This window comes from Pyxicephalus adspersus, chromosome 2 (genome assembly GCF_032062135.1).
Source record: "Pyxicephalus adspersus chromosome 2, UCB_Pads_2.0, whole genome shotgun sequence".
Taxonomy (NCBI): domain Eukaryota; kingdom Metazoa; phylum Chordata; class Amphibia; order Anura; family Pyxicephalidae; genus Pyxicephalus; species Pyxicephalus adspersus.
This window is the reverse complement of record NC_092859.1, coordinates 104,374,329-104,392,627: the sequence shown is the minus strand read 5'-3', so window position 1 is coordinate 104,392,627 and position 18,299 is coordinate 104,374,329. Positions and strand designations below refer to the sequence as shown.

Genomic DNA, 18,299 nt, shown 5'->3' with positions numbered 1-18,299 from the left:
AAAAAAGGCTGTGGGAAGCCGGGGGGGCTAGGAGAAGGTCTCCCAGAAACTCTGAAGAGATTGTCAGAGGAGCCTAGATTTTTTATTTTTTGTATGGTCATGCTGTGAATGACATTGATCATCTGCAAGGGAGAACCCTGAAGTTTGTCTTTTAGGCTGTGTTTTGGAGACCTTTTTTAAATTAGTGGGCAGAGCGCCCTGGAATTGGACTTAATACCTGAGATACCTCTCAGCAGATGCAGTGCATCTGGAAGCTAATTCCTGGGACCCATCCAGCTGTTTTTGGGTGGTTACTAAAGAGTTTGGTCACAATACAGGGGCTGCCACCCACCTAAAATTTCTTCCCACCCAGCTTTAAAAAATGTCTGGGTTGAGCACTGTATATATATACATATATATATATACACACACACACACACACTACAGCCATGATATATTGATTTGGATACTTAAAAATGGATGGGAAATCTATCTACAGCTTATCTATTTTCGAGTAGAATTGAAAAAAGGGTTAGAACTTTTTCAGATTTGTATTGCTTTCTATGCCTTCAGTTGAATGTCACTGTTCCCTTTCCGGTGACACTCAACTATGAGCGACATGTATATTCCTTGACAGTTTATTTTTTATTTTTTAGGAGGAGTGGAAAGAAGCTGTAGCCAGCAGGAAGGGGGTCAAAAAGTTGGCAGAGCAACACATGGCAAATTTAGTGTTCCTAGTTGATGTTGCTATAGGAATCCAGTAACCCATTTAATTCTGTCAGCTTTCAACTATCTTTTTATTACCCACCCTAAGTATGTCCCTTTTTTCCATTGTTTCTGTATTATGCTCCAACTATCCAGTGCCCCTGTATTGTGACCCAAAAATCAGGTGGTAATGAAAAGTGCTGGGTAGTGCACCCAATTAAATGGGTCTGGGGAGAACACTTGGATTTCCACAGTACCTACCTTGAAAGCAGTTGCCAACAGATCTGATTTCCTAATTACAATAAGGACAAGAAATGTTTTGTCTGGTAAAAACATTGTACTATTGTGGCCAGCAGGTGGAGCACTAGTCCTCTCTTCATGTAAATCATTGTCTGTTTGCAGATTTCATCACACAAAACACAACCTGAAAGCTAACTGCACAATTGTTTGTAGCTAACCGATAAAACCTATCCTTAGTATGAAAATCAAAGATAGCAAGCAAATGTTTACGAAAACCATCTGGTAATAAACTAAAAAAAAAAAATGGAGTAAAAGTAAAACTCAAATCTTCTACAGTTTCTCCCTAAAACCATGCATTACTTATTAACACAAGGGGTCTGGAAAATCGCATTGTTAATCTTTCCAAACACAGACCATGATGAATTACCTGCAAATACTAACAAGTAGCCCAAGAAACTGCAGAGATCTGAATTATTTTGTTCTAAAGCTGAAGTAAACTCCTTGGTTGAGGTGAGCTTTTGACGAAATCAGCAAGTATGCGGTGAATACTTTCCAGTAAGGGCAAATCTACCTTGCAGTGAACATGACCAGGATTCTGTTAGCGATTCATCCCCCCTTCTCTTCAGCCAATGATAATGTAAATCCTGCACGTGTACAAGAGTAACATTGTCTCCGGCTTCTAGATCTATTCTCCTATTGCTGGGAGCTCTTCACTACACCATGCACTGTAAGCAAGCAATATAAAGCCACCAGGGGCAGGGAAAAGGTTTTTTGGCAAAATAAACTTTATTATTATTATTACACAGTATTTATATAGCGCCATCATATTACGCAGCGCTGTACAAAGTCCATAGTCATGTCACTAACTGTCCCTCAATGGAGCGCACAATCTAATGTCCCTACTATAGTCATATGTCATTATTACAGTCTAAGGTCAATTAAGGGGGAAGACAATTAACCTCAATGCTGCCTCAAATACCCTAACTGCATGTTTTTGGGATGTGGGAGGAAACCGGAGTACCCGGAGGAAACCGACGCAGACACAGGGAGAACCTGCAAACTCCATGCAGATAGTGTCCTGGCTGGGATTCGAACCTAGGACCTAGCGCTGCAGAGGCCAGAGTGCTAACCTCTGAGCCACATGTTTTCTACCAAATCTCAAACTTTTGGTGCTTTTTGTATTTTGGGTTTACTTCGTTTATATTTCTGAGCTGCTGCAAAATAGTACAGGTGTCCATTTTTACCAGAAAGTAAGACAAAACCAGCTTAAGTTCAGTACAAATCAACAACTGTCTTTCATAGTATGTTCCTCTTACCTGTGATAATGGAGGTTCATGCAGGTCTAGCTGCAGTCTTTGTACAACCTCTAAGAAATCTTCAGCATGAAAACATATTACATCTTTGGTTATCCGAGGCTGCTCATTCCTAGAAAGGAAAAATGATTATTTGACCAATTTGGATATAACACTATTCCAGTGACACTGAAATATGTACAATGTGGTGATAAATCATCACTGTGCAAAAATACAAAACAAAAGCAACCTGAAGTTTGTAATAAAGAACAGTGTCATGCTAGCAGCATTTACACACAAAGTTCAACAACTGAAGACATGACAACTAAAAAAAACTCCATTTTACTACCAACAGAAGCTTTTACTGAAAATGAATGAGTTAATTAATTAGTGTCTGAAAATTAATGAAAATTAACAGATCACGTTGCACTTTTATGTCAGGCAAATAAAGCTCTGATCATAGTGCTTTTTTAGTTTACCTGACGCAGATGGTCTAAATTTTTTTTTTCGATGGATAGGGCTTTTTTTGGTGCCAAATAATTAGCCCTACTCATTAAACAATTTAGCTTATACCATTGTAAAAAGAACTCAAGCACGTAGCACTGATTCAGGAGATGGAAAGTGTATTGGAAATGCTATATAGTTCTTTACTATGATAAACGTTAAAGGGGTAAGTAAAGCACAAAATAGAATCTACATGGTATAGCAATCCAATGTCTTCTCCTTCATGGAGGTGAAAATGGAACGAATATCAATATGTATACATTGCACAAAATAAAAGCCAACACAGCTGATTAAAAACTGCTTACCACTCTCCACAGTGCACTGCTTTCAGTACACCTACAGCTGCCGTGGTCTGACGCTCAAAGCCCTGTCCTATGTGATCAGCATGTGCCCTTGTCCTATCTTCAAACAGCATTTCCCGAGGCTCACTAGCCCGAGGTAGGTACTGCAGGTTTTTAATTTCATTGGTAGTTCTAGGGGGAAAAAAAAGCAAAAAAAAAGGAATTTTATAACACAAAGTAACCTTTGTATATACCAGTTATCTAAGATGCCTGAGATGTAGAAGAAGTATGTGCAATAATGTAGTTACTAGCATTACCAAAGCAGCTCCAATTATGTGGCCCATTGACAATATACAGAGGACACAAACCATCCCCTTAAAGAAATCATCACCTGAAGAGAAATACATGCATGGAATATGTATTCTGGAGGAAAGTATAACTGGGGGAATCAATAATAAGGAAAGATCTTCATACACATACACCATATTTTAGCTAAGCTGGAGTCTAAATGAAGCCACTGTATATATGTGGGAGAAACAGACATAATCTCACCCAAGTCAAATCATTAGTGAGACTTGATGTGCAGCTCAGTTTTGAGCATGAGTTAACAAAAAAAGGTGTTGTGCAGCTGGAAAGTTTGGAGCAAGACAACTAAACAGCAGCTATGTGAAAAGCTTAGCTGGAATTATTATTGTCCCCTGAAAAGTGATGCTGAGGGTGGGAGGAGTAGACCTTGCCCCAAAAGAGCTTACAATCTAAGAGAAAGGGGAAGCAGCACACAATAGGAATGGTGGGTAGCTTCTGAGAGTTAGGAGACAGAAGTAGACGGGTAGGTGAGTTTGAAAAGATGGGTTTTGAAAGCTCTTTCAAATAGGAAAATAGGGGAAAGCCAAATAGGACAAGGGAGATCATTCCAGAGAGTCAGGGCAACACTGGAAGCTGTGCATGTAAAGAGGTTATGAGTGAGGAAATTATTAGTAGGTCAATGGAGGAGCAAAGAGAGCTGTTAGGGGTGTATTTTTGTATCAGCTCATAAAGGTAAGTAGGACAAGAGCTGTGAAATCATTGCAAAGGACAAGAGGGAGATAAGTGCATCTGGAGGGAATGTGCATAGGAATGTGCTCCCTGACAGCAAGATATGTGAAATTGTGTTCTAGCTTGCTTCGCTGATTAAAAAAATCAGGCTGGGAAGAAGGAAGACGGGACAGCATGGGACAAATTGGACTAGGATAGTGGATGTGTTGAGGGCTTCAACTTGGTGATAGTGTCTTGGTGTTTTTTTTTAGATAACCGTTTCGCTTTAAAATTTGTCTTTTTTCACCCTGGCCGAGTATGTAATGAAAAGACATTTATCCGCAGATGAACAGAGCATGACAGAAGAACAGCAAAGCCTGCAAAGGGAGGGAACAACTGTCTTTAGAATCGGGTTATCCATGCGTAAGAATGAACCCTCATTTTCAAATATCTTCAAACAATTATTTTTTATGTATAGAACAGCAACAATTGTGAAGATTCAACATTCTAATACAATGGGGAAGTCGTAAAATGTAGGTGTTACAATTATGCTACTTTTTATAGTAAACTCATTTTGAACATAAGCCCTGTTCTGTTATTGTTACAAGCATAGGAGATCCCAAACAAAAATACTCAAAGATTTTATGCTTTTGTATAATATGCCTTTGTTTCTCATGTTTAATTTGTTTTGATGGTACTTGTATTGTTTTCCCCAAAACCCCTCAATAAAAATATTGAAATACTAAAAATACCTTAAAACTAAGCAAAGATCTCTATATACCTTCTTCTCTTGAACGGAGACTTTGGCATGTCAGCCACAGGGATCATCTGTTCTCCTGGGCGCACCCACATTATAGGGCCATCATCACTTTCTTTCCGGCTCTTAAGCTGAAGGCTTGAATGATTTCCCCACGGCAAAGTGCGCTGTGATTCAAGTGAAATTTTGGCACAATCAGTTTGTACACATTGCTGGTAAACATGAAATCAAACGGTAGCAAAAGGTATTGTGTCATTTATACAATATTCAAGTCCAATTTATGTAGTGGTTTCCCTTGTGGTAACATACACACCAACTATAAAATAGCAGGTCTCACTGCTAATTCATAGAAAGAACATTTCCATCAAGAAGTAAAGAAAAGTTTACAAAGAATGATACATTCAATGCAAGCGCATAAAACAGAATTCATCAGGATTCAACATACAAGTTAGCAGAAGTGACTAGCCCCAATGTTTGTCATTTTCATAAAAAGGTGTACATATAGAAAGTTATATATCTCAGGGTCATACCAGAAAAAAACACACTCAGAGAAATACCATGTGGCTAATTATGGGGAAGAGGGTTTATGAGGAGAGGGAACAATGTGTGTTACACACTCCCCATTTATGAAAAAAAACGATATAGTCCTTTGTAATGGAAGCAATAGCCAGAGACTTTTTAAAGACTGTATACAAATACAGTTGCAAAGTTACCACAACTCTGTATACATGCAACATCCAAAAAACAAGTCAATAATGAAATTACAGGTATACAAGACACAATATTTTTTTCTTACCTTTAGAAAAGGAGACTCTTCTAACATGTCCAAAAATTCCGGAAAGTAGTCCCCTACTTCCTCATCAACTGCTCCTACCAGACTGATCTGCCTCATTGCACCTGCTCTGTATGTACCATGGGAGTACGTCCTCTTTACCTGCACAGAAACACAAAAAGTCATCATACTCATTCTAGAACAAACTTACAACAAAGTCACAAAATGTACAAAAACCTTCCAAAAATACCTTGCAAAAGTATGAACAATAACAAAATAACACTCTGTTTTCCTGACCACAATATAAAAGAATCCATTGATAAAGTTGTGATTTATTTAAACCTCAGAGTATATAATATTGTTCAACAGAAGAGCTAAAGTTCATGCAACATGTAAGTTTCAACTTTGTTGGAATGGTTTCTTTTTTTTTTTTTTAACAGTCATTTAGGAATCAGCAAAACAAAATACACCTATTGGTTATCGTTGTCATGATTTAATACATTGCCAATGAACACCCAATCACAAGTCACCAAAGTTTTAGAGTTATTATATTATATGCCATGTGGGTGTGGTTTAGGAATGATCTGATTTTTCTTTGTGCCTCTTTTTTCCCCTCCCAATAGATAGAAACAGCTTCAGCTCACTGACCCCTATTAAGTTTCAGACTTGTCATGAACCCTAAATGCATTGTATTTAGTAGTAAACAAATATAGAAAAGAAATAAAAGATAATAAAGAAAAAGGTTTCTTGGCACCCCTCCTACAGCTCTGTGCGTGTACTCACTAACTTTCCAACAGAGCTTAAAATGGGCGTATTCACTGGGTCTTCCAACATTTGAGATTGCAGAGTACATTCTGCACGGGACAAACACATACAAATATCTTTCCCTTAAGGGAGAGGCTTATAAAGCTCACTATAACGCATGATGCACAACCATACTGGTACAAAACCAAGGCTGGCGCATGGCTGACAGAGAACCTCGGGCCACTCCTGCATTTCAATATTGGCAAACACATATAAATACAATCTGAACACTGGAGCTCACCATAATCATTACAGTAGTTGGTTGTTGCCCTATAAGAGTGCATGATAATGACTTGATTAGCATTATAGATTTATGACCCCAACATAATTTTCCCTATAATTTACATATTCTGCGGTATTAAAATTTTTTTCTTTAAAGCACTTTCAACACCATGAAGCGGAACGCAAAATGTACAAATTTCTAGAGGCAGATAGTAACCTCAATATTGATGTTATTTGTTATGTGTACCATTGAGAAAAATTTCCTTCACTCCTTGTCCCAGAGATAAAAACAAGTTGGGTGTCTGGTTTTCAGTACTTCCAAATTTGCAAAAAGGGGATAAACGGCAAACACAAAATCAAAGAAAAGGATTTATTTATCTCAATACTAGCTCCAGTTGACTAAAGCTACGTACACACTTCCAATTATTATCGTAGGAAAACGAACGACGAACGTTCGTGCACGATATATATGAACGATCGTATAGCACCGATCCTGCACATAGAGGTAACGACACGATCGTTCGTAGATATTGTACACACAATAGATACGATCGTTTAAGCGATAGAGGAACTATGTGCACGACAGGAAAGTGAACGGACGTTCGTTCATCACGCATGCTCTGAACCTGGACGATCAACGGACGACCGTACACAAGAACGATGTTCAACGATCGTCGTCCAATCCGATCAACGGTCCGATCGTTCGTTTCCAGCGACTTTCCTCGTTCGTCGGTTACTTTTTTACGAACGATTTTTTGCCCAATCGATCGTTCGTCGTTCGATTGGAACGATAAAAATTGGAAGTGTGTACGCACCTTAAGTTTTGAAGATATATCTTTACACAACTGTACAACCCCGTTGAAATGCCAATTTTTTGTGATGTAAAACAATAAAGAGAAAAACGTAAAAGAAAACTGCATAATAGGCTAGTTTCGGATCTGTGCAGTGCGCCTTGAATGAATACTTTGTCAGATTATGAGGGCATTTCTTGTGCACAGCCCTCTTCAGGCCAACCCACAGATTTTCTATTAGATTTAGGTCTGGGCTCTGGTTGGGCCATTCCAATTTTCACCTTCTGGTGAAGCCATTCTTTTGTTGTTTTGGATTTATGCTTGGGGGTCATTGTCATCATTGTTAAAAGGTGAAATTCCACTCCAGCTTTCTAGCAGACACCTGTAGGTTTTGGACATAAAGTGACTGGTATTTGGAACTGTTCATAATTCCCTCCAACTTGACTAGAGATTTGTTTGTAGAGAATGTTTGACTAAACAAATCTGTTTGCTTTTCAATTGAATTGTACAGGTTATAGGTGGGAAAAATGTTGGAATTACTTGTGGTCTCTTTTTTTACATCACAAAAACCTGGCAATTTAACAAGGATGTGTACACTTTTTATACTACACTACATACATACATACATACATACATGCATACAAACACACAGTACCACTGCTACGTATTGAAGTTCCTTAGTGTGCAGCTTTATATAAAGTATGGAACAGTACTATTGTTAATTAAATAGCAAAATAATTAAATAGCAAAAGGTCACCCAGTGCTGTCTACACATTTCTTTAATGACATTTTTGTCTTTTGTAAAGGCATTGAAACATTTCTAAATTCTCAAACATTTATCATCTTCTCCAAATAACCCTTTCTTGATCAGGACCTCTTTTTTTAATACCAAAGGTCTGATTTCTTGTCAGAGCTCACAAAAACAGCATTTGAGTTGAATTTCAATAATATCACAGGTCCTGTTTTATTCTAGGTACTTTGTGGTAACATTTTATATATAGGCAAAATCCTGACCCTACACCATAGGCTTTGCTTTCCAAAAGGACTACTAAAGGACTTCACATGTAGGTCTCACTACATCTGGCACCAATTCAAAATCACTAATTTAGCGTAGAGGTGACCGAGTCTACAATGCAGTAAAAACCACAGCAGTAACCTGAAACAATAACAGCAGAACGCAACGGTTTAGATCTAATACCTAGATGATGCAAACCTGCTGAGCCTTTGTAACCTCAGTCAATGACACAGGCTTTTGCAGTATGCAGACAGGGAAGTAACCGCAGGATCCCCAGGCTGAACAAAATGTCAGTATTGGAATCTACGGAAAGTCTTTGGAGGAGAACCCATAAAGAGTTACATTCTTCTGTTAAAAAAAGTCCTGAAGGTAAGGATCCTCAAGCTAGCATCCCCAGCAACCGAAGAGGCCCAAAAATGTAATAGTAAAGTCAAAACACAAACAGGAAATGTGTCATAAAAAACACGTAAAGTGTCATGTGCATGTTTACATCCATACTTAAATTGAAATGAAGGAAATTCACCATAACTGTCATGTGAGATTTTCCTTTCAGTCTTATTTTCTCTGTTCATGTTCCTGAAATCTCCTGTTATTCTGTGCTTTAAACAAAGAAAAAAGTGGTAAAAAGCTAGAGCTTTGTTTGCTCTTACTGGTTTACCAATGTTGTGTTCATCTCTAATGGATTTATTTATTATATATTTATATGGCGCCGACATATTATGCAGAGCTTTACAATAGTCATATCACCAACTGTCCCTCAAAGGGGGCTCACAATCTAATTATTTTACCCGCATTATTGTAATAAGGATCATACAGATGTTGTGCTGCAACCACAGAACTTTGTGCTCAACTGCATAATAAAATTAATAAATAGATATATATTATATAAAACCAGAAACACTGACGGGGTAGCCAGAGATCAGATAAAGAGGCATTTACCAGAGTAGAAGACAAAGCAAACAGCCAAATAAGAATGGCAACATAGCAATAAGTATAAAAAAAACTATTTGGTATTTGCGGCGTGCCTGCAACTTTTGTTAAACCTAGCTATGGGGCCACAATTAGCAACAATAAATTCCTCGGACAGAAAAATGAAGAGAACATGGACAGCTAATGGCATTGCTGATCTCTCAGCAGTCTTAAGAGAGGTAAGCTGGGAAATGGAAGCATACTGGGAAACAATTAACACATCACAATTGCCTACGGCTGTCCTTTCTGCAGATCATTCCTGGAAATCCTTGCAGTGCACCGGTCAGTCTTTTACACAATATTTAAAGCCTAACAGCATGTATTGCAGGGTCTTCCATTTTTTTCCTTTTTTTTTTTTTTTAGAAAGCCTTATGTACACTTTTAAGATTTGTACTTACACTCTTAAGACCTACAAAAAAATGCCTGGGGAAAAAAAAACAAAAAACATTTCTAATATAAAAGACATTTCTAATCTGTAAGTAAATGATGGAATTAAAACTTCTGTAGAGTTGATGGCTCCAGGAAAGTTATGAACGTCCAAGGCTTAGTCTACAATGACTGACAGTATTTGTATTTGCTTAAAATGCATACAGAAGCTATACGGGCATTTATAAGTTTTTTTAAAGTAAATGTAGAATTTGCCTAGGAGTAGTCCTCATTTTACCCAAACTACATATTACCTCACCCTTCTAAGAGATCCATCATGTTACAATATGGCAAGTGAGATATCTCAACATTGTCATATTTTTGTTTTCAACTGTTTTGCTATGTATTTAGGGCGGATGTCTGGAATCCTGAGTGGCAAACTAAAATAGATTTGCACAGGTATTATAGAAAGATTAAACAATAAACTGGAGACAGAATTTAATTCTCAGCAGATAAACAATGACCTGGTCTGGTTGTATTTTGATGCAGCTCTACTTATAGAGATGGAGATTGGAGGAATTTAGGATAAAATCACTCACGTTCTGTCTGTGTTATTAGTAACCAGGCAAAAAAGAATACATTTTCCTAGAATAAAGCCACATTAAAAAAGTGAGAAGGTTTCTAATCCATATTCTGTCTAAAACCTTGTCTACAATTTGGCTAAATACACTTTAAGGGAATGTTTGAAAAAAATGGTCTGTTCTGCTCCAAGAATATTTATCTCATTAAAATTTAAATACGAAAAATGTATAAAAAAAACTTTGCTTCCAGAAATTTTTCATATAAGGGTTTCTGCTTTTAGTCAATTACAAGTTTCCTTTATGCTGGCCCTGATTATGTGAATGATCTTTAGTAACTCGTGTAAACTGTCCATTATTTTTGCTTAACGCCGATCACATTTCTCATACACCACTCATACATGGTGCTAATAAACAAGCTCACTTGAAAGAAGATTTCCTTCTCAAGTGTGTCTCAAGCATCCAATCTAGTTTATATCTATAATACCAAACAAATCAAAAGGTGTAATGTATCTACTTGCTCAAATATGCCTTGGTTTCAAAGTCTTTTCTGCTGAGCAGAGGCAATATCTGGATACAGAATTCAATCCCAAATTTTCCTCAACAACCACCTGGGGTATAGAAGTGATCCATAGGTCCAACTAACACATAGGTTAGTAGTTGGAGTCTTTGCCTACTATGGGTAGGCAACTTTTCACAGATCTGCAAAGGATAATTCACTACTTTTGTTTAGCATTGATTTTCTGTGTGATAGAATTCGGGTCCCCTAGATGTGCTTAGAAAAACTTATTCAGACCAGGTGGTGTAACAGGATATAGTGACATATGGAAAACTGTACAAAGTACAGTAAAAAAAAAAAAAAGTTACTGCTTAAAAGTTGGATAACAAGCCTGTTCATACAGGAATGACAAACATTTCTTTTATGCAGACGACAGATTTTGGTAGAATTTGTAGTCAGCTTTTTGGGTAGATTTTCCCCCCACTATAAACAGATGAACCACTAGGCCTTGTCCAGGAAAGCAGGCATTTTACAGGCAAATGTTAGCCCATCCTAGAGAAATAAGCTGCAAGCCTTGCTTCTATTTTATGCATTGTGGTGCAGTCTGTGCAATGGACTGAATGAACGCTCTGTCTGCGGTAACTACTAATGCATTTTGAAAATGCACTGCGTGCTGGATTTCTGTCCAATTTACACTACCATAAACTTTATGAAGAAGATAAAAACTTGGATACAAGAACAGACAAAAGTGTTCATATCACCTGTCTGCATTATCCAAAAGTGCCTATTTTCTGTGATGTCATATTCAATGTCATGACTACCATAGAACAAAATGAAAAAAATAAAAGGACAGTCAATTCATTGAAGAATTCAAGCCTCGTGGCTTACACACAAGATCTCATTGTGAAGGTACAGGCATACCCAGGATTGTAAAACAAATATCATCAGCTCTATAAAAGCTAGGAACTGCATTTAGGGGCTGCAATTTGCCAAGATAAATAAAACCAATTATCAATGAAAAAAAAAAAAAAAAAAAAAAAATGCACTACCCTGGATGACCTGCTTGGCTCTATGACGGCTGACACAACATCCCACCATAGGCACTACATTTGTCTGCGAAACACCTCCCAACCTCGAACCTTTAACCACACCCCTCCCCTCTGCTACTTGTGATTGGCCACTCTCCTTTCTCGCCAGGCTTGGAGGATCCGGGATTCTGTGCTTTAGCTGAATATAACTTAAGCAGTGCCCACCGGTTTCTTTTGTACAACCGGTGGCCCACCCTAATGAAGTTGACGGCACCGAAACCAACCACTCAAACTTACTTATTGGTGAACCAATTGATACATTTTCTTACCTTAAACACAGGAGTCACTCCTGACCGCTGGTAGAGCCCAACACGATTACCCCAAATATTCCTGGACATATTCCTGGAAGTGTGACCGGGATAGGAGTACAGCCCTCTACATCTTCTGGACAGGCTCCCGAAAATTAGGGAGATCATGCAAAAGTTCATTGACCTCCCTGTCCCATAGGACCCTGCCTTTTTCATATTGGTAGACCCCAGAAGGCCTACTGGTACTCGGGTATCAAACATATAATTATTGCAGCCAGGGCCTGTGTGCCACTACTATGGAGTTGGTTGAACCCACCGTCCATTGGACTGTGGCTTCCCAACATCAATGAGATTATGCTTATGGAAGACACAACACATGGTTTTACTGGATGGAATTCAAGGACTCCTCAGAATACCAAGAGAACAGACTTTTGGACTCGGATCCACAAATCAAAGCATATAAGGTCCTTAACTTCCTGGGCGTTTCACTGATGTCTGGATTATTGTACCAAAAGTGGTACACTGTTTTTCATTAGAAAAAAAATTTATATTGTAGACCTGTAACTAACCGAAATATGTCCAAACAAGGGTCTAGTAGATATCCTGAATATAATAAAGTTTGAAACACACATCCCCCGTCGACAGGCGCACGCATCAACGTCAACAGGAATCGCCGGGGGACGCGTAGGGAAGAAGACTGGATCCGACCGACGCTGGAGAGCGGGAATTCTCTCCGTATTTCCATACAAAAAGCGTTACATTTTTTGCATGGAAATTTATTTTACATTGTAGGCTATAATTCTTAGTCATAACTCACCAAAATATGTCCAATATTTATTAAATGAATGTAATAAATTTAATAATACATTTTAAATGAAAACAAAAAAAAAACCTGTTTACAAAAAAAAAAAAAAAAAAAAAAAAAGGTGTATAATGTAATATAACTGTACAATAGCTTATATATAAGCTATTTTGTATCACAATCAGATTGCACTGTAAGGGGATTTGAATTTGGCAAGCAAACTAGGTTCGGGGTAACCACCCAGGAGGTTAACACCCAGTGGTTCAGTAATCACCCCCAGCTGATTATGATGGTTTTTGTTTTTATGGGCCAAATATAGTTGTTCACTATGCAACAAAGTAGAGATCTCCATCCCTCCCCCATATCTCTCTCTTGACTTTGTTCTACCCCTTTGTAAGGCATCAAACTGCTTATTAGTATAATGCTTTAAATTTTTTGCAAAATTTTAAATAAAAAGTGGAGTTGTGTAAATAACTCTGTCTAAAGTAGTTTTCTGTCCAAAAAAAAAAAAAATATCACAGTGGTATGATTCCTGACCTTTGCTACTGCTCACCATTATGCTTCATTATTCTACTGTGGTATTAGGCCTTCTCCTCTCTCTGCCACCTGCCAATTTCCAAGGAGCTAGGCTGGTGGTATGGCTCCTAAAATAGATGGTGCCAGATAGAGGAGAAGGCACTCCACAATTGCAAGGCATGAAAAACACTGGGCAGTGATGAACTAGACATTATTAGCTGCAGTGTGTAATATTTTGTTTGTGCTCCACTAGGGGTTACAGAAGAACAAAGAGAACATAAGAGATAAATACTCAATATCATTCATTTTTTATTCCATACCAGCTGAAACAAACAGCAAATCAACATTACATGGAACTGCCCACTACAGTTAGGTCCATAAATATTTTGGTTCTGTACATTACTACAATTAATTTTAAATGAAACAACTCAGATGCAGTTAAACTGCAGGGTTTCAGCTTTAACTCAGTGTGTTGAACAAACACATAGCATAAAAATGTGAGGAATTAAAGCCTTTTTTTTTTTAACACAATCACTTCATTTCAGTGGCTCAAAAGTATTTAGACAAATTAAAAAGATGAAAATGTTTATTTCTAATACTTGGTTGAAAACCCTTTGCTGGCAATGACAGCCTGTAGTCTTGAACTCATGGACATCACCAGATGCTGGGTTTCCTCCTTTTTAATGCTCTGCCAGGCCTTTACTGCAGCGGCTTTCAGTTGCTGTTTGTTTGTGGGCCTTTCTGTCCGAAGTTTAGTCTTAACAAGTGAAATGCATGCTCAATTGGGTTCAGATCCGGTGACTGACTTGGCCATTCAAGAATTTTCCACTTCTTTGCTTTAATAAACTCCTGGGTTGCTTTGGCTGTATGTTTTGGGTCATTGTCCATCTGTATTATAAAACATGTCCCAATCATCTTGACTGCATTTAGCTGGATTTGAGCAGACAGTATGTCTCTGAACACCTCAGAATTCATTCGGCTGCTTCTGTCCTGTGTCACATCATGGATACACACTAGTGTCCCAGTGCCACTGGCAGCCATGCACGCCCAAGCCATCACACTGCCTCCGCCATGTTTTACACATGATGTGGTATGCTTTGGATGATGAGCTGTTCCATGCCTTCTCCATACTTTTTTCTTGCCATCATTTTGGTAAAGGTTGATCTTGGTTTTATCTGTCCATAGAATGTTTTTCCAGAACTGTGCTGGATTTATTGGATGTTTTTTTTAGCAAAGTCCAATCTAGCCTTTCTATTCTTGAAGCTTATGGGTGGCTTGCACCTTGCAGTGCACCCTCTGTATTTACTTTCATGCAGTCTTCTCTTTATGGTAGACTTGGATATCGATACGCCTACTTCCTGGAGAGTGTTGTTCACTTGGTTGGTTGTTGTGAAGGGGTTGCTCTTCACCATGGAAATTATTCTGCGATCATCCACCACTGTTGTCTTCCGTGGACGTCCAGGTCTTTTGGCGCTGCTAAGTTCACCAGTGCTTTGTTTCTTTCTCATGATGTACCAAACTGTAGATTTTGCCACTCCTAATATTGTAGCAATTTCTCAGATGAGTTTTTTCTGTTTTTGCAGCTTAAGGATGGCTTGTTTCACCTGCATGGAGAGCTCCTTTGACCCCATGTTGTCTGTTCACAGCAAAATCTTCCACATACAAGCACCCCCCTTCAAATCAACTCCAGGCCTTTTATCTGCATATTCGATAATGACATAACAGAAGAATTGCCCACACCAGCCCATGAAATAGTCTTTGAGTCAATTGTCCAATTACTTTTGAGCCCCTGAAATGAAGTGATTGTGTTAAAAAAAAAAAAAAGACTTTAGTTCCTTACATTTTTATGCAATCTTTTTGTTCAACCCACTGAATTAAAGCTGAAAGTCTGCAGTTCAAATGCGTTTGAGTTGTTTGATTTAAAAATTATTGTGCTAATGTACAGAACCAAAATTAGAGAAAAAGTGTCTCTGTCCAAATATTTATGGACCTAAATGTATCTAATATTACATTTGACTATCCTGCCAGAGTACAGAACTGTCAAAAATATTCCATATTTTTATTTTTTTTCCATATTATTATTTTCTTAAGTAAATGGTGCAGTCTTCCTCAGGGGACCCCACACTCCATGTTTGATAGAGTATCCTCCATGCCATCTGTGTCAGAGGTTCATCCTGACAAAAATGTGAGGGAGACATGCTTCAGGTCGCATTTTTTCAGCCTCCAGGCTCTGCCGAGACCAGAATTACACATTCACTTGATGTTTATCATTGGTCTTCACAAGAAAGGCTTATAACATGCTCAGACACATCAAAAATATCATCCTCAATAATCATGAAGGGGTAGGCTGGAATATCTGTGTCTTGCTATGGTTTGAGAGAGGAAAGTCCACTTGTCACAGCTTCAGTTTGGTGTCAAAACTGCTGTGTTGGAATATGCGGTTATAGGATCCCACATTGTCTGCAGTCAGCACCCGCCATAGCAAAAAACATAATAGAGATGTATTTCTTCTACTTGCTGACGCCAAAAGGAGGAATCACCAGACATTAATTGCTTCAAAGACAAAGTTTTTTGTTTTTTCCAGAAGTCACTGCTCATTTTCTCCAGATTCCCCATATGGAGAACAAGCATTATTCCTGGCTGCAGTTCTTGCTACAGTGTCTTCAGAAATATATGCTGGATAGTTGACTTCTCCACCTGAAAGTGCAGGGACATGTAGGTAAGGACAGTTTTAAGAAATCTGTGTGGGGAAATATTTTGTAATAAACTAGCTTTTAGTTTAACTTTTTAAAGTTCAAGATCAAAGAAAAGATGGAGATCCATCAAGTAAAATTGTAACAGGGATAGGAAATTAGAGAAGAATCAAATAGTGGAGCAACTGTATCCATAGAGCTCAGAGTTTGAACTCTTGTACTGTGCTTTCTCATACCTTCCTACTTTTATACATACATGTTTACAAAATATGTTTTACAGGTTGGAAGATAACATAGCTATGAAGAATGAAGATTCGAAGTAGTAAAGTATGGACAATAATGCCACTAAGAAAACATATAATAGCCAAGAACTGGCAGAGTCCACTGGTCACATGGAAAGTAATGAGAATACAGAAGCTCAGACTGTACTGCCTAATACTGCAAGTACTTGAGATGAAGAAACAACTTTGTAACCCCAAAAACACAGCCATCCTGGACTTGCCCTAAATTCCCATGGTAAAGGAAAAATGAAATGTCATGTGATCTCTCTTTATTGAGAAAAAAAAAAAAGATAGGAAAAAGCTAAGAAACCTGGCAAGCCTGTGGCAATGAGCTTGGTTCTATGTGTTGAACAAGTTACTACAGGGAACATATTACTTTTTCAGCACACTTCATTAGACACCATACAGGCTTATACTTCTTCCCTTCCTAACCCTTATCAACCACACCATAACCATAGCCAAACCAGTCGCAGTAATCAAGAGGTCCAATGCCCAACAATTCCATGTCAAAGTAACATATTCAAATTATCAACCACTTCCTCAATATTGAAAGACAAGTTTTCTGAAAAGGGTTGCCAATCTAATTTTAAACAAAAAAAAGGATTTGTCCTGCTTGCTCACAATGCATATTTGTGCATCTCTCCACACATGAACGCCAAGTGGGATGGAATGTGATAAAGAAGCAGCAGTATAATAATTACAAAGTGTAATCTATGATAGTCTGTGGAATATAGAGTGACATGAGAAAGAAAGAGAGAAGAACGTAGGAAATAGAAATAATCTTACCTCTGAATGGACATCCAGTTATTGGAGAAGAACTTCTGTGAATGACGACAAAGGATTCATGGTGAATCCAAAGGTTCCTCATCTGCTCTGGCTCCTGGACAGACCCGGAATTGCTTTGCAGTTTCCCTCCGCGTAACGTTTAATTGTTGCTATCAGCAACATAACCAAAATAATTTTTACAGACATTGCCCAAAAAAAATCACACAAATTACCTCAACTCTTTACACAACTTTCTATTTCCAAACTTGACTGCAAGGCAGTGTATCTTATGCTTCCTATTCACACCAACACAATGGGACCGATTTATTAAAGCTCTTCGAATAGACTATCATGGGAGACCCTGAGTGATCCGGCAAACCTGAAATGGTTTTGGTCTAGGATTAAAAAAATTGATCTGGCAAAACTGTAATGGATTTCTTAAAATAGTTTGCAATTATTTTAAGAAATCCATTCCAGTTTCGCCAGATCTCCCAGGTTTCTCCATGAGACGCGAGAAGATAGACTATGTTAAGCTACGTACACACGGCAGATTTTTATCGCCCGATAATCGGCATCGGCCAATTATCGGGCGAAAATCTTCCGTGTGTACAGTCGGTGTTGTCCATCGTCCGGACAACCGACCTGCCGGATCCACGGACGATGGACGACAGCCGATCCTAATGAAAGGGAAGGGGAGAGCGTGCAGCAGGGTGCCGCTCCGTCGCTCTCCCCCTCCCCTCTCCATAGTGCATGAACGGTGCTGTATGTACAGCATCGTTCATGCATCTTGCACCACAAAAATTGCAAGTGTGTACGCAGCTTTAGGCTCACAGTGTTTGTTTTGCTGGGATAAATAAAAGAAAGATATCTGGACAACTCAATCTGATGCAATGTGCTGTAGGGTATACAATTACATTAAAGTTTAAAAATATATCTTAGGTACTGGATTGCATTTTTTGAATCATGGTGAACACGCTCACAATGTAAACCAACTGGCAGTAAGTGCCAACTTGGTATGAACAAGCCATCCTTGATCATAACTTCATAATCTATATTTTGCAAGCTTGTTAGCCATATTTGGCTTTTTTGTAAGCACACAAATATATACACCAATTTTT

At 38.3% G+C, this 18,299-nt stretch overlaps 1 protein-coding gene across 1 annotated transcript in view; it reads right to left on the bottom strand.

Annotated features, from left to right (window-relative positions):
* RSBN1L (round spermatid basic protein 1 like) overlaps positions 1-18,299 on the bottom strand; it is a 38,891-nt gene that overhangs the window by 1,418 nt on the left and 19,174 nt on the right. The window contains exons 4-7 of the mRNA XM_072401724.1: positions 5,569-5,706; positions 4,797-4,939; positions 3,026-3,193; positions 2,241-2,349 (exon numbers count right to left, since the gene is read on the bottom strand). Coding sequence (XP_072257825.1) covers positions 2,241-2,349; positions 3,026-3,193; positions 4,797-4,939; positions 5,569-5,706 — 558 coding nt within the window. The remainder of the gene's footprint in view (positions 1-2,240; positions 2,350-3,025; positions 3,194-4,796; positions 4,940-5,568; positions 5,707-18,299) is intronic.